The 14,961-nt window shown below is 43.2% G+C and overlaps 2 protein-coding genes across 3 annotated transcripts; one reads left to right on the forward strand and one right to left on the reverse strand.

Moving 5' to 3' along the window:
* Positions 1-39: 39 nt before the first annotated feature.
* LOC105185992 (ornithine decarboxylase 2) lies at positions 40-2,702 on the forward strand. Its single transcript, XM_011145905.3, has 7 exons — positions 40-361; positions 466-542; positions 794-966; positions 1,159-1,459; positions 1,574-1,813; positions 1,922-2,130; positions 2,400-2,702. Exons 1-7 carry the CDS (start codon positions 178-180, stop codon positions 2,497-2,499), a joined length of 1,284 nt encoding a protein of 427 aa, XP_011144207.1. The 5' UTR covers positions 40-177; the 3' UTR covers positions 2,500-2,702.
* An 876-nt stretch (positions 2,703-3,578) lies between these two features.
* On the reverse strand, positions 3,579-10,961 carry LOC105185993 (dipeptidase 1). Of its 2 annotated transcripts, none has more exons than XM_011145907.3 (11): positions 10,812-10,961; positions 7,962-8,115; positions 6,992-7,154; positions 6,234-6,517; positions 5,824-5,881; positions 5,014-5,190; positions 4,857-4,947; positions 4,603-4,678; positions 4,347-4,497; positions 4,126-4,241; positions 3,579-3,978 (listed from the first exon to the last, which is right to left on the reverse strand). In XM_011145907.3, the coding sequence occupies exons 2-11, from the start codon at positions 8,084-8,086 to the stop codon at positions 3,942-3,944; spliced, it is 1,278 nt and encodes a 425-aa protein (XP_011144209.1). In that variant the 5' UTR covers positions 8,087-8,115; positions 10,812-10,961; the 3' UTR covers positions 3,579-3,941. The 2 variants fall into 2 exon arrangements, with proteins under 2 accessions (XP_011144209.1, XP_011144208.2); XM_011145906.2 differs by lacking the exon at positions 10,812-10,961 and adding an exon at positions 10,628-10,802.
* Positions 10,962-14,961: the final 4,000 nt, after the last annotated feature.

Genomic DNA, 14,961 nt, shown 5'->3' on the forward strand with positions numbered 1-14,961 from the left:
TCGCTGAGCAAACGGGGTACTGGCTGTGATTGTATTTAGCGTGGGACACAATGCTTATCACAATATCTCGGACCGTTTATAAGTACTTAAGTGCTTTTACTTTTCTGCACAGCGGCACATTTCACACGGAGAGTTCGTTGCGCTCGTTTCGTACGTTAGCATCGGTCATCGGACGACATGTCTCTTCACGACTTCAACGAGCTCAAAGTCTTCGACGATGCGGTGGAGAACATGGATATCATTAGAACCATAATCGCCATGGAGGATCAAGAGGACCCTTTCTACATCGTGGACATTGGTGATATTATTAGGAAGCATCACGAATGGATCACCAAGATGCCCAAGGTCATCCCGCACTACGGTACGTTCGCCGTGTATGTTCCGCGTCCTCGAGGATCTTCCCTCGACAGTTTCGAGGCTCTGCCTGGCCGCTCATCATAAACCGATGTTTCTTCGAAATTTCAGCGGTCAAGTGCAATCCCGACCCGACGGTCATCAAGGTGTTGGCTGCTTTGAACGCTGGTTTCGATTGCGCGTCTCAGGTATGTTATTGCGCTTTTTACTACAACCTTGCCGTGTCGGTCGAGATGAAGGACGCGGTGAAAGAGAACTCGAGTCGCGATCGTTGGCGTCTCTTTGAGTCGAGTTATTCGAACGACGTACTTTCCCAATTATGGAATATCCTATTACTCGAGTAACGAGTCCTCTATTATCTTACGAGTCGCACAATTCCCTTCTTTCCCGGGAAAAAGAACGGTATAAGCTCATCGTGTACGTAATATGTCAATAATAGCAAGAGATCAGGCAAGTGATGCAGTACGGCGTGCAGAGTGATCGCATCATATTCGCGAACCCGACCAAGTGCCCGTCCCACATCAAATTCGCCAAGAAGAAGAACGTCAGTCGGATGACGGTGGATGGCGAGCTGGAGCTCCTGAAGATCAAGGAACTTTACCCCGAGGCCGAGTGAGTATCACCGTACACCGCCGACAATCTTCGTGATTGTCTTTATCGAGATTCGCGATTGATTTTTATCAGTCCTTATGTATTAACAGATGCATGTCCTGCGTTCCGCGCTTCCTATCTCTCTGTACTTTACACCCTATCGTTTGACGTCAGCGCAGCATAATGTAATCTCCCGCAATGATCTCGCGACAGGATCGTGATACGAATACGATGCGACTCGAAGAATTCGCTGGTCCCCCTCGGATCGAAGTTCGGCTGCGAGCCGGACGAGGAAGCCGTGCGACTGATACAACTGACGAAGGACCTCGGGCTGACGTTGCACGGCTTCAGCTTCCACGTCGGCAGCCCGTGCGGTGAGATGAGCGCGTTCAGTAAGGGCATCGGGATATGCAAGCAACTGATTGCGATCGCCCGGGCGATAGGCTGCGAGAACGTGCAGATGATCGACATCGGCGGCGGTTTTCCAGGCGCAAGTGACACGGACATCGATAAGGTAAACATCGACAAAAATGTCCGTTTTCTCGCGTGTTACGTCTCATCGCGTCGTCTGCGTCGCGATAGCAGAGCCAGCCGCGACTAATCGTCTCGCGATTAATCTTCTCCTCAGCTGGCCAATATCGTGAACGACGCGATCCAAGACCTCGATCCTAGCATACGGGTCATCAGCGAGCCGGGGCAGTACTACGTCACTTCAGCGTTTACCCTGGCATCGTACTTGCACTCGAAGAAGCTTGTTCGCAGAAGCGGCAAGCTCATGAGAATGTACTACGTGAACTGCGGAGTGTATAATTCGTTCATAGAGGAGATGTTGGGCCTGAAAGCTAGATACCCGCAGTTTCTCTTCGAGGTAATCCACGCTTTCCTTTTCCTTTGCGGGTGTAACCTCTTGGTACGGCCGTATCCTTCGTCGATGTAAGATCAATCATGATAATCAACGCAATTTCTACCGCCGCAGCCTGACAGCCATGAGAAATTCATTTCGAGCCTATGGGGACCGACCTGCGACTCGTACGATGTCATCCTTAAGGACGTGTTGATGCCAGAACTTCGCATCGGCGATTGGCTGGTCTGGAAGGACATGGGTGCCTACACTTTATCCATATCCAGCACGTTCAATGGATTCCCAAGCCCAATGGTCGTGCCGATTATCAGGAAGAGTCAATGGTTGGTGTCAGTTTGACTGTTATCACTTTCAAGTGCCAGTCCGCGAACGTCATTCTCTCTCTGGATATTATCTTGCAAGTGTGTGTGTGCGTGTGTGTTAACTTCACATCACGATCGTTATGATATCGTGCTCTAGTATCTTGATGTAACGGATGAAACGTTTTTAAAGTCCGCGAACCATTCGCTTTCAGAGACAGTCTTGCACGATTTAGCCTGATTTCCCTTTTAGCATCCAACGAGATGTGTGAAATTTCCTTCTTCTTTTTCAGGGAGAAATTAACGTCGGAGATCAAACTAATGCACATGCCTGCAGATTTCATAGAATGGTCCGACTCCGTCGAGAGGGAAGATTATATCGAGAGCCGCTGACCAATGTTGAGTCGACCACGATAGGATTAGAACGTGTATATTTTTGACAACTATGTTAGATTGATTGATATTTTATTTATACTTATTCTCTCAATACATCTATTTAATCTCTTTTAATATCGCGCATGTAAATAGCGATAATTACGAATATCGTGATCTTTAGCGTAGATTGATTAAGATACGCGATAGTATTTCAACATCAAGATAATATCTTTTTTATCTTTGTAAGATTTTTGTAGAGGATAAGAGTGATATACGATGACGTATATCTATGAACGAAATGAATTTCTTAATAAGAAATAGGAAAATATGCCAAAGACTTTCGTCTTTTTATATATATATATAATGATTATATATGTATGCTTGTGATGATAAAAAGTAAGATATTTATAAGATTTAAATTATTTGTTATACGGACATTATATTATATATTTGTTATGAACTTGTTATATGAAAACAGTGTGTGTGATTATTGGTAAATACAATATTTTAAGAAAATAAACATGTAAAAACCTATAAAAACACAATATGTTCCATTTCTTGTTCTTGTATGTTCATGTATTGTTGTAATTAGCAATGATCGACATCTTATCACTAATTTAATATTTCGATTATTACGTAAACAAGTTAAAGTAAACAATTTAAAAATCAACTTGATTGCACAGGTTTGATAAATTACAAGTCAATTATTTCGTAAAAACAGCGCATAACGAAAAGTAAAGTTCTTTATTAATTATCAATAATATCTCGATTATCGCGTAATCAAGTTAAAGTGTTGACTAATCAAGTCAGAATTTTAACATGATTACATTCTAGTTCGATAAACTGAGGAGTCATTTTACAAAAATCGGCGCGCATGTGTCGTAATGAAGTGCTTTGTTAATTACTGGCTGGGAAATCCGAGTTTAGTCATCATATCTCGTGCACTTCATGCGACGGACAGTTATAAATTGCGACAGGTTATTCGATGAGAAGATAATGTCCTTGAGGCAGATATCGTTAAGTGCAGAGAACAAGTACATTTTGATTTTGATTTATATAACACGCATGCGGGGGGGATACTGAACGTGTGTGACTTATTCTGTAATATAAATTGCATCCTTTATTATATCCAGAAGGTAACACATCTTCGCCTTATTTTATTGTTGTTGTCGTAAACATTTTAATCCATCGACACAAAACAGGAAAATTGCACATAGATAGCGAAATATGCTTTATACATGTACGTCGAGAAAGCAAGTTATTCTTACTCTGCTCTCTGACAAAAATATTACGAAATATTGTCTTTCCTGGGGGGGGGGGGGGGGGGGGAAGAGAAATAAGGAGTATTTTATCGCGATGATTCTAATATTAGCATCTTCGCGGAAGGTATCGTTCAATTGGAATCATCAGTTGAATCATCGGTGGAGTAATCGTTATCGTGTCTCGCTCTTCGCATTCTTCTATTCAATTTTTAATACTGGATCTACGTCTTTCCACCTGAGAAATGGTAGGGGGGGAAGTATCTTTAGATATCGGAAGACAGAAATAGCGTCGTTTTTCTTTTTCTCCGTGACAAGTCAGACATTTTTGAAGATTGACATTTCGCCGGATAAAATATGATTTCTTTCGCAAAATAATACTCACTCATCCGCGGTTTGGCACTCGCCTGGCTTAAGCCCTGCTCTCTTTTGCGCGATATATAATTCATTTCCGGTGATAATGTCTTCTCGGGGCATCTCGGATGATAAAAAGTCCCGCACCTTTTTTTTTTCGACAAGTCAGATATGTAAGTTAATAGATTGAGAAAAACAAACGATGTCACCTTCGCCGGCGCGTTATCTATCCTCGATAATTTTTATACTTGCCGTTTCTACCATCTGGAAAACCCGTATGAAGTTTCTGCCGGCCAGCTTCTCCAAGTCCTCCTTAGTCCACGTTGGCTCGCCTTCTCTGCTGTCGTACAAACGATCGAACAGATCGGGGTACTTCGATACATCTTCTAAGCCCACCGGTAGTCTGGTGAAAATTTCAACTCGACATGCTCCCTTTTTTCTTCTCACGGGCTTCGCCACGTGTAATTAACATTATAATCGCACAACTAATGTCGACGTAATTACTTACGAATTTACACCGTCGTAATCTGCGCCAATACCGACGTAGTCCACTCCGATAAGATTTCGTATGTAATTTATATGATCTAAAAATTCCGATACCTAATCAGAGCGGGACTGACACTTCACAGGAGATAAACATTGCGCATGAGAAACCAATCGGAACTGATCGGTCGTCGGAATAATAAAAGCCTCAGATGCGCAACTCATCGGGAAATGAGGAGGAGAATTGCACTCCACTGAGTATGATTAAAAATACAATACCTACGACATCCTGCAATGTGGCGTTTCGCGAGGAGTTGCAGTTTACGAAACCGCTGTAGAAGTTCACCATAACGATACCCTTGTTCTCTTTCTGGAAGGAAGGAATGCTCATCAATTCGACTCGTCATCTTCTCTCTGAGAGAATTTTCGTACTCACGACCGAGTGCAGAACGTCGTCGGGGACGTTCCTGTAGTTCTGGCAGATGCTGAAGGCGGACGAATGCGAGAATATGATGGGAGCCCTCGTCACTGCGAGCACATCCCTCATAACGTTGTGCGACACGTGCGCCAGGTCGACCATCATTCCAATTCGATTCATTTCGAGAACGATTTTCTACAGTTCATAGCGTTTACAAAGGTCCATATTCTGGACTCTCTTTCGTCACTAGAAGTGACTCTAAAAGTGGCTTACAACCAGTCGGGAGACTGATAAGCCATTTTTATAGTTACTTTCAACGATAAAAGAGAGTTCAGAATCTGAAGCAAAGTTTATCGAGACAGCCGGAGACCGGCTTGGAATTTCTGTTTGTTTTCACGAAAATCGCATCGAGCCGCGTTTCATCCGACATGACACGCCGTGCGATCGATAAAATTGATGTAAAAAGAGATCATGCAGCTTTCGCAGAAAGTTATTTCTGAGCTCATTATTCAAATGTCACGAAAGGCGTGCATATATTTTTAGCTATTTCGATTTAATCGCTCCATTGACGTGTCCTCGCTTAATCAGATTTTCGATATATCTCTGCTTGATCCCATCATGTCGTCTTATTTCCCGGTTAATGACGCCGCGTAAGGTATCAGCAATTCGCTATCACAACACAATCTGATATAAATCATCGCGTGTCACGCGAAATGCGGCGCGAGCAATTTGGGCTTTTCCATCGTATGAGAATGCGAAACAGAAAATGCGCAGCGCGTCTCGATTTAAAACAAACAATAACAACGCATCGCGATCGTTCTCACGTACTTTTCCGAATTCCGTCAGATTGTACACAGATCCGTCATTTACGGACGACGCGTCGGCCCTGTGGAGAAGCGAAGAGATGGGATTTATCATAAATCCATTACGGTGCGAGGCGAAAATGCGAGGCGCGCGTGTCTTGCGCGAGTGGAAAAGATAAAAATCAAGGAAGTTTCCGATTGTGTCACGCTACTGGAATCTTTTCTCGCGCGATCTTGATATCGCCTCCGCGCCTATCTCTCTTACTCTCTCCTCCCCTTCCCTCCTCGTTCGAGAGAGAAAGAGGGACGAAGCACGGGATACGATTAGAAGATTTATTTCCTCTTTAAAATGAACCTCGCGATAAGTGAGCCAAAAATTCCATCGCGTTTCCATTCGCACCATGCGAATAGCGAGGTGCACGATATGCAACGTACCAAGGTGTATTGCAGGTGTGAGTCAGGGTCATGTAGCGTACCCCGAGCTCGTAGTAGAGCCTGAGGACCGCCAGGCTCGACTCTAAGGATTGACCGCCCTCGATGCCTATCATAGACGCGATTCTCCCGTTCCTCCACGTGGTCTCGATATCCGCCGCGACGGTAACCAATTGCAGATTGGTCGGATATCGGTCGATTAGACGCTTTATCACGTCGATCTGCCGTAACGTCCGTTGCACGGCATCCTTGTACTGCGACTCGCATCCGGTATACGCTACCCAGAACTGGAAAATAACGCGATGCTCGTTATCGCGGAAGTCCCAGTGTCGTCATATCGCGGCTAGTTTTCTGATAGGTTTTTCAGGGGCTCGCAGAAGGGATGGAGATAATGATCTTTTTACGGCTGGTGTAGCTAAAAACAAAGCAGAAAACAAACAAGCGGGGGAAAATAGATAGATAGATAGATAGATAGAGATAGAGTGAGAGAGAGAGAGAGAGAGAGAGAGAGAGAGAGAGAGAGAGAGAGAGAGAGAGAGAGAGAGAGAGAGAGAGAAAGAGAGAGAGAGAAAGAGGGGGGGGACATGACGAAAGCAACATCAGATAATTTCCCGGCAGGCAGGAGGATAAGGTAAGGTCATTGAGAGAAGGTGAAAATCGATTAGTCGCACAAAATAAACATGGGACGAGGGATTCCCGGCGAGATAATTAATCTCGCGCGATCGAACGTGTACACAGCGTGGGTCGCGCGTGACACTTACTTGTCCACCCACTTTTCCTGCAATTAAACGGTGCAAGTCGGTGTGACATACGGGACAGGCGGTTCTTCCCCAGGCATCGTCGTTGCTCAGATCGTCTTCGAAGTGAAAGCCCGATAAATTGTTGCTCAACTTTTCATAGAGATTCTCCGGTAGATCGTTGTGACTACAAACATAATGATCAAAGATGAACGAACTTAACTCGGATCGTCGCTTACAGATAAGAGCGCGCAGATAAAGCCAATCCCGGTCGGCCGGTCACGCGATTCGCCATTTCTCGCATTGGGGCATTGCTTTCAGGCGAATTACGCTACGGCGAAATTTACTGCGATTTATAGTCGTGTCTCGCCGTTAATTAGCCCGTAGCAGGGCACGCATGGGAATATCATTTGCGCTGGAAGCGAGAGTAACCTTTGAATCGAGAGGAGAGATCGACGAAGTGTAGATTAATTGCAATCTCCGATCGCGGGATATTGGTCTTTGGATATGATGTAACTTTCAATTATTTGTCATTGACTAATGATTGTAGATAACGAGAAACGTAAGAGGATATATTATATAATATTAATCATGAGTGTGATTTTTATCTATGCGAGCGGTAGCTGAATCGAAAAGTACTGCTTGGTAAAATGCCACGACGAATGTAATTGTCTGTGAATTATAATTATCAATTGTTGCAAATTATTAACGGTCGCATCTCTCTCTCTCTCTCTCTCTCTCTCTGTTCACTTCCGTTCGTTTCAGTTCGCGTGAGAAAAGAAAAATTGGAAATTAAAATTGCATTCCTGATGGCAAATATGTTAACGTGTATTACAAAGCGATATTTTAAACATTTCATAAACAGTAAAATAAATCAAATATGCGAATAAAAGTGTCGAAGAAACTCTGTTCCGTTTTCATCGAGTCATTATCGGTACATCTCTAATTATAGAGGAGGTATATATCTATATTATACGATTGAATTCTCAATTACCCATCGATAAGCGGTACTGAGTTGAGAACGTCTCGGCCTTTAAACGTGTTTACGCTCAGTCCCACGGATAATCCAATCATAAGCAGAAGTACAGACAGGCAGACGGCGACGTTGATGTACACCATTTTTCCCGTACAACATACAGAAACCTTGCCTGTAAAAATAAAAGCGTCGCAGAAATTAGAATCTGCTTGAATCAGGAGCGTCGTGTGGTATCTGAAATATATATCTCGAGAAGATATATGTATATTTACTTATATATGAAATATTACGCATGTCATATTTTCTATCTCATTTTCTTATCATATACATTTTCTATTCCTGATCAATTTTTTTCAACTACAAGCTTTTTCCTAGCACGTATCATATGAAATATTTTTTGTATCGATAAATCGGATTTTATCAACGGTATTTAATTAGGTACGACAGACGCCACGTGTGGAATGGTCAAGGGTTATTATCGTGAAGGAAATATATTACGAGTCTTTCTTTTTTTTTTTTTTAACGAGGTGCACTCTTAATGATGACGCTGTAAATCAGATGAAATTGAATTTTTTTCGGAGCTGCACGCGCGCCTAATGCTGCAAACGTAATTTCTACGCTTCTTCTCGCGAAGATAGTCATTTGGCGATAGAAGATAGTCAAGTGGCGAACACTTTTGATTCATGCCGTCGAATAGATCTTAGCTATTGACGTTCAGAAAGATACGTGATAAGAAAACACGTGACACGTGTTAAGTACGTGTACCCATTCGCAAAAATTACCGATATAGAGCATTAATCGCTATAAATCTTGTTAAAACATACAGATACGTTTAATTACGTAGTATCAGGTATATCTTAATTCATGTTAGATAACGCATCTCGCTCCGATGCAACTTTTACGAATTTTATTTTTTAACAATTTTCTTGTACGTATATTTTTTTATATTATGTATAACACGTGCGACACACAGAGTGGCTGTAAACTTGCGATGAATTCAATAAGGAGAGCAAACGCAATTTTATACTAGGCAAACAATTCTTTTATTCTATTGAAAAAGAAAGAAAAAAAATAATGTACTAAAAAATTCCTTATTCTAAATTATATTATATATATATATATATATACGCAACAACAAAATGAGCAAATTGAACGATAAATCACGTTGTTATCTATGTTCGCATAATGATAGCGGAAAAAGTTATAAAAATGAAATCTCAGTTGCGAAAAGACGGCGCTTGTCATGGTAGGAAATCTGATAACTGTTTGCATTCTTAATAGTAGATCAGCCGCTCGTGCCATGATTCCTGCGAGATAAGCGCGAGAACGCGAAAACAATTATCAGCGGGGAGTGATATTGCGCGACTGGCTGGAAGAAATCGCTCATTGATACGCCCTTTTTTACGTGCGTCGTAGTCGCTAGGGTTTTGCCAGATCCGATATAGCTTTATCGGAGTAGCTCATCGTCAACTTTAGAATTTCTAATCTCCTTAACGTTCTCCATTTCTCTAATCAGAGAGGATGAATCTCAAGATTTGCCACTCTAGGACGTCAAGCTAGCGAGACTATTACTACTAATCTACACGGACACTCTCGTGACACGTGTGGATTAGGACAAATGAAATAAAAAGAACTCCTTTCTACTATCTCGCGGACAATCGCGTAAAATTTTACGTGTAGTTTTTCGCGAAATGGACTTTTCTGTTTCATTTGCTTTACTCAGCGATTGTTCGCAAAGTGTGGTAAAGAAACCTTTGTTCGGTTTGACCTAATCTACTTGTAATCGTGCAGATACGTACGCATAACACGTACAGAAAACCTTCGTGAACTTCGACAACAAAACAATTCAAAATTACCTGTCTCTCAGATGTACCGAGTTCAACTAAAGTGACGAATTTTAGCGCGCTATTTTATAGACGTTTCCTCGATATTAATCTGTTAGTATCATTGATACATATCATAAATGAAGTATTTGCTTCAACCGCACGATGGATCGGTCACGTAAGACAATCAAAGTTTTCGAAGTTATTGAACGTACGGCTAACGGTGTGCGATAAAGAGATCGCCGCAAATTTTAAACTTTCCACTTCTCGTTGCGGCGAAATAGAGGCTATCGAGATTATCAAAGTATATACATCGCGAGCAGATATCTCCTCTCCGACCCGATACCCGATCTGCTGCAACTCGGTAGCTTAACAAGCCGGCGCATCGTAATTAATATATTATTTTCGAAAAGATTGTCATCGCGTCGAGTGGATGATATTTTTCTTCCTGGAGGCGGAACAAACGCGAGCGCGCGCAATGAGTACTTTTTAATTGTACTTATTACTCGGTGAACGCGAACGTGAAATAATTCGCGGTCGAGATTTCGCGAAAGCTCACACGAACGCGGCTACATTCGCTACGAATCGTCGTGGCCGTTCAGCTGGAGAAGGAATTCTTTCATTGCAAAATCGACCGACCGCGATTCTGTCGGCGCGTCGCATTCGCGTCCAACGATACTTCGCATCACACGGGCAACTACTACGGCGCGTATCGCGATTTCCAAATCTTGATTTCTTCTTCCAGCTCTCAATATCCGCCGAAGTTATATATATATATATATATATGTATATATATATATATATATGTATGTATTAGATCTCATCGGACACTGCGCGCTTATCGATTAATGCGATAAGTACTAGTTTCACCCATGCCGAACGTGGTCGAGCATTCCTCCGGCGTTGCGTTGCTGCGATCAGGCGATGTACTGTTGAGAGAACAGGCTTCGCCTTGAAACGCGTTTAACATGTATGCTCCAGCATACATATATGTTGCGCGGTGCTTTATGCAACAGTACATAATACATTAGCTTACAATTGGTACCTGCTACGATTGATATATCTCCGCTCTCCAGTGACGCCCGGCCCGTGTGCAGCAGCACCTCCCGTTCGCGACGACGACGACGACGACGATGACGACGAAAACTATCTCCTCTCCCTTCTTCTCTGTGTGCTCTATTAAACAGCTAGATTCGAGTAACGACGAACGAGCGCAATATGGCTCGGTTATGTAACGTAAACGTCGAGATGTGGCCGGAGGGAAAAATGCGCGTTTTCGAAGTTTATCGTGCACCAGCGATTGGACGATCTCCTCCTATCGGTCATTATAGATAGCGTGTAATCTTTATTCATGTTGCTCGATAGTTCTACGATGCGCACTCGATTCGTTATAATCTGAATAAATTCGAATTTTAACGCCACGGACACGCGAGAGAGAGAGAGAGAGAGAGAGAGAGAGAGAGGGAGAGAGAGAGAAACGGCCGCTATGGTTTTATTGTGTCGAATAAAAAGACACGTATTTTTCGTATCTACAGCATTGGACGAATCGTCCTCGCATCGATATTATATCGAGCTCGATCTTCGTTTCGAGGATATCGCCTTATCGGTCGCGGATTACTTATAAATAAAAGCGAAGACAATTTCAGATATTCCAAATTTATGTGCGGACTTCGCGAGACATTTTCTCGGATTATCTCTCACTTTGTTGCAGTGTTCACTTTGAAATAAAATTTCGTTTGAAATGATCGCTCATCCCTCCTCCTTTGTTATATTCTCCCATTTGCAGACTTTGAGATATCGATCTCGGAAGATATAAGATCTGCCGGCCCGTTGTTTTTCTTTATCACGTCTCGGTCGCACTAATTAAAATTAATTTAAATTAAATTAAATTAAAATTAATTTAAATTAAATTAAATTAAAATTAATTTAAATTAAATTAAATAAAAATTAATTTAAATTAATAGATTTAAACCAATTTAAATTAATTTAAATTAATTTAACGAATTTAACTCGAATTAAACGAATTTAAATTAATTTAAATTTTTTGCGCGCAAAATTTTGCGCGCATTGCTGAGTCCATAATACTTAAAGATAAAATAAAATTCTTTGTGAGTTGACTCGTTGTCATGTTCAATAATAATAATAATATTTAATAATGTTGTTAATGGACAGTCAGGCGCCATCCGGTGCCGTCATGAGGAAACTTGTTCAGTTATTGTCTCGCATTCAGAGGCTCGCATGGCTAGATTCAGAGAGAAGTCCGAGAGGACATCTATTTCGTAAGGTTGACGTTATCTTCCTAACACTCGAGGATAAAGTCATTTTGTATTACTCAACAAGTATCATCGAATATAATTCTAAAAGATCACTAAAAAAAAATGCCTGATTTATTTCGGCCCAATATTACGGAGGCCGGTAAATTGTGGCTCGAGTCTCGACTAAAATCTATTTTTAGCTGAGTCTTGAACCACAATTTAACAGCGTTAAACATCACGTTGGTTCAGGAAGAACCAGCTTATATTGACTACCTGAAATTTTGTGCGACCGGATATTGCCGCAGCCGACTTGCGGGGGTTTCCACACCATTGGATTAACCTAAAGCCCCGAGTTGATCAAACTTTTACAATGTTTCGTCGGTATAACAAGGAGGTCCAACTTCCCTGAATAACGAAGAGCGGTGACTTTATCTCTTAATATGTTGCTACATGTCGCGCAAAGATGACGCTTATCGTATCGCTCAGGAGATGCTGCCATCTGATGACCAAAATATAAAATTTTTCACTCGTGCTCTTATTGTACCATTATTAATTGTGCGGTTATTAATTATTAATTACTCATTTGTCTTTCTTTTAATATATATCGTTGGGAAAAAGATACTGATGGTCAATAAATCATCGGTCACTGGAATACAGTAACTCAAAATGATGATGATGATGATGTATTAACACAGATACTTGTATACGTAAAGCACAAGGTTATTTCGCGTGAAAAAGTTGATTCATTTAAAATTTAAATGTGTCCTGCGTACGATTTATTAGCGTACATACACTTTTTCCAGGTCAACTTGTGGAGTTGTGGAAAGAGCGCGAAGTTTGCCGCACGAAAAACAGGGATTAATCAACATTAATGTCGCCACCTAACACGCATTCTGGCGTGTTTTTTAAACCGTTTTCTGCGCCAAGTGAAATTTCTCTCGGACGATGTCGGAGTACTCATTGGACTCGCTGGAGAACGTCGCGGAGGGTTCCTTGGAGAGGAGCGCCTCGACGAACAACGAAGATAAGGACGATACGTATAACCTCCGAGCGGTGAAATCCGCCGAAGAATTTCTCGAGAGCGAATTGTGTCACCTAAATTCAACATTAACGACGTCCGCCTGGATAAGCGGTAGGAAAAAGTCATCGAGTAAATACAATCCGATTAAAGGATGTTAACTATCGCCGCGATTCCAGGCGTTTTATCCATTTTCGGCGAGAAATGTCCTCGTTTCGGACGACGCGATCATGCATTTCAAATTAATTAACTGTTAACCGAAGAAGCGAAAAGAGCATTATCTCTTACGACATACATACACATACATATACACATACACACACACACACACACACGTGTGACAATGTTGCTGATGATGAGAGATAACGTTTCGAAGCAGAGACATTTGTTTCGCGACGCTGCCCCTGATTAAAATCCTATTTTATCAGACTGCACCTGAATGTATTTTCCCTCCTTGTCTCGTTAGCGAGGAATAATTGCGTGTACGTGCGCAAAGTACGCGTATGATAAAGTGGCGGCGAGAGACGATGCGGCCCGCGATTTAACGTGATTCGGCGTAATCCGAGAAACCCGACGGTTCGAGTCGCGACGGTCTCTCTTCCTCTTCCTCCTCCTCTCTCTCTCTACTTTCGTCGACGAATGAATGAGCACACAGATATCGCGCGCTAATTAATTAATGATCAGTGCACGGTACCGTCAATGTGACGGCCAGCAAGTCGGTCGAAAGTTTGGGAGCGCGGCATCGAAGCGAGCGAGCGAGCGAGCACGGGCGATCGATCGCCTCGTTAACGACAGTACCAATTAAATAATATAAAACGTAATGTCCGCTTGACGGGAACGACTCGTCGTCCGCGGTAATGTAAAACTCGGCGGACATAATTAAAACGACGAGAAAAGTTGAGCGGGGTAAGAGTGGGGACGAGGATAAGGGAAGCAACGCGGGCGGAACGGCGAGGAAATCCTCCACAATCGATTCCAGCGGGCAAAACGGCGAGGGGGACGGAGTGAAGTGAGCTTTATTATGTTTTCCCGGTAAGATTGTGCCGAGAATATTAAGCGATAAATCAATGTTAAGCGAACAGGACAAATTGCACATACTGCCGTTACACGGGCGCAGTCGATATCTAAGGGTACGCGAGGAACGATGGAAAAAAGTGGGAAAAAGATGGAGAAAAGAATTCAGTTGGGTATTAATGAATATTAAGGAGCGGGAAGCATTGTCTCATTCGAGATCTCGTTCGGCAGCTCGAGCGAGACACGCGCGGAGAATCGTTTATTTAGTTCGCGACGAGGACGCGTCTCGCCACCGCGAAAGGATTATCCGTTCAGCAGTTCGCGTTCGCGCTCTGTTCGTTGCGATGTTTCAGACAATGTAACGCAAGTCGATGGGAGCGTGCGTGACGGAGCGAGCGAGAGCAGGTGCGCGAGGACGACCGGCGGCAGGAATTCGATAATTGCGAGTGGAGGAGGATTCGCCCGACGACAGGAGTGCCGCGCGCGGGGCGAGTCGCGGATTTACATAAGAAGCCTCGCCGCCGACGACGACGACGACGACGACGACGCTGGCGGATCGCGCGAAGGAAACGACGACGCGAGTCATCGTCGGGCTCGACATGCGACGACAACGACGTCGACGGCGACGATGACGACGACGACGACGTCGCGGCGTTCCCCAAGGGTGCAAAATTCTTCGTCAAAATGCAGCCGGCGCAACGGGAGCGACGTCGGCACGGCAGCCATGAAAACCGACAAAAAGCTCGGCAATGTGCTCGCATCGTGCAGCCGGCGACCCGCCAGGACCTCCTCGTACTCGGAGCTTTATCGTCGTAGATTCGGTTAGTGTCTAACGAGATGAGACTTTTCTTTCAGTCATACGTCGGGGCGCTCGTTCTCCCCTTCCCCCCCCCCCTCCGTCCGTCGTG

This window comes from Harpegnathos saltator, unplaced genomic scaffold (genome assembly GCF_003227715.2).
Source record: "Harpegnathos saltator strain DR-91 unplaced genomic scaffold, Hsal_v8.6 scaffold6, whole genome shotgun sequence".
In the NCBI taxonomy this organism is placed as follows: Eukaryota; Metazoa; Arthropoda; class Insecta; order Hymenoptera; family Formicidae; genus Harpegnathos; species Harpegnathos saltator.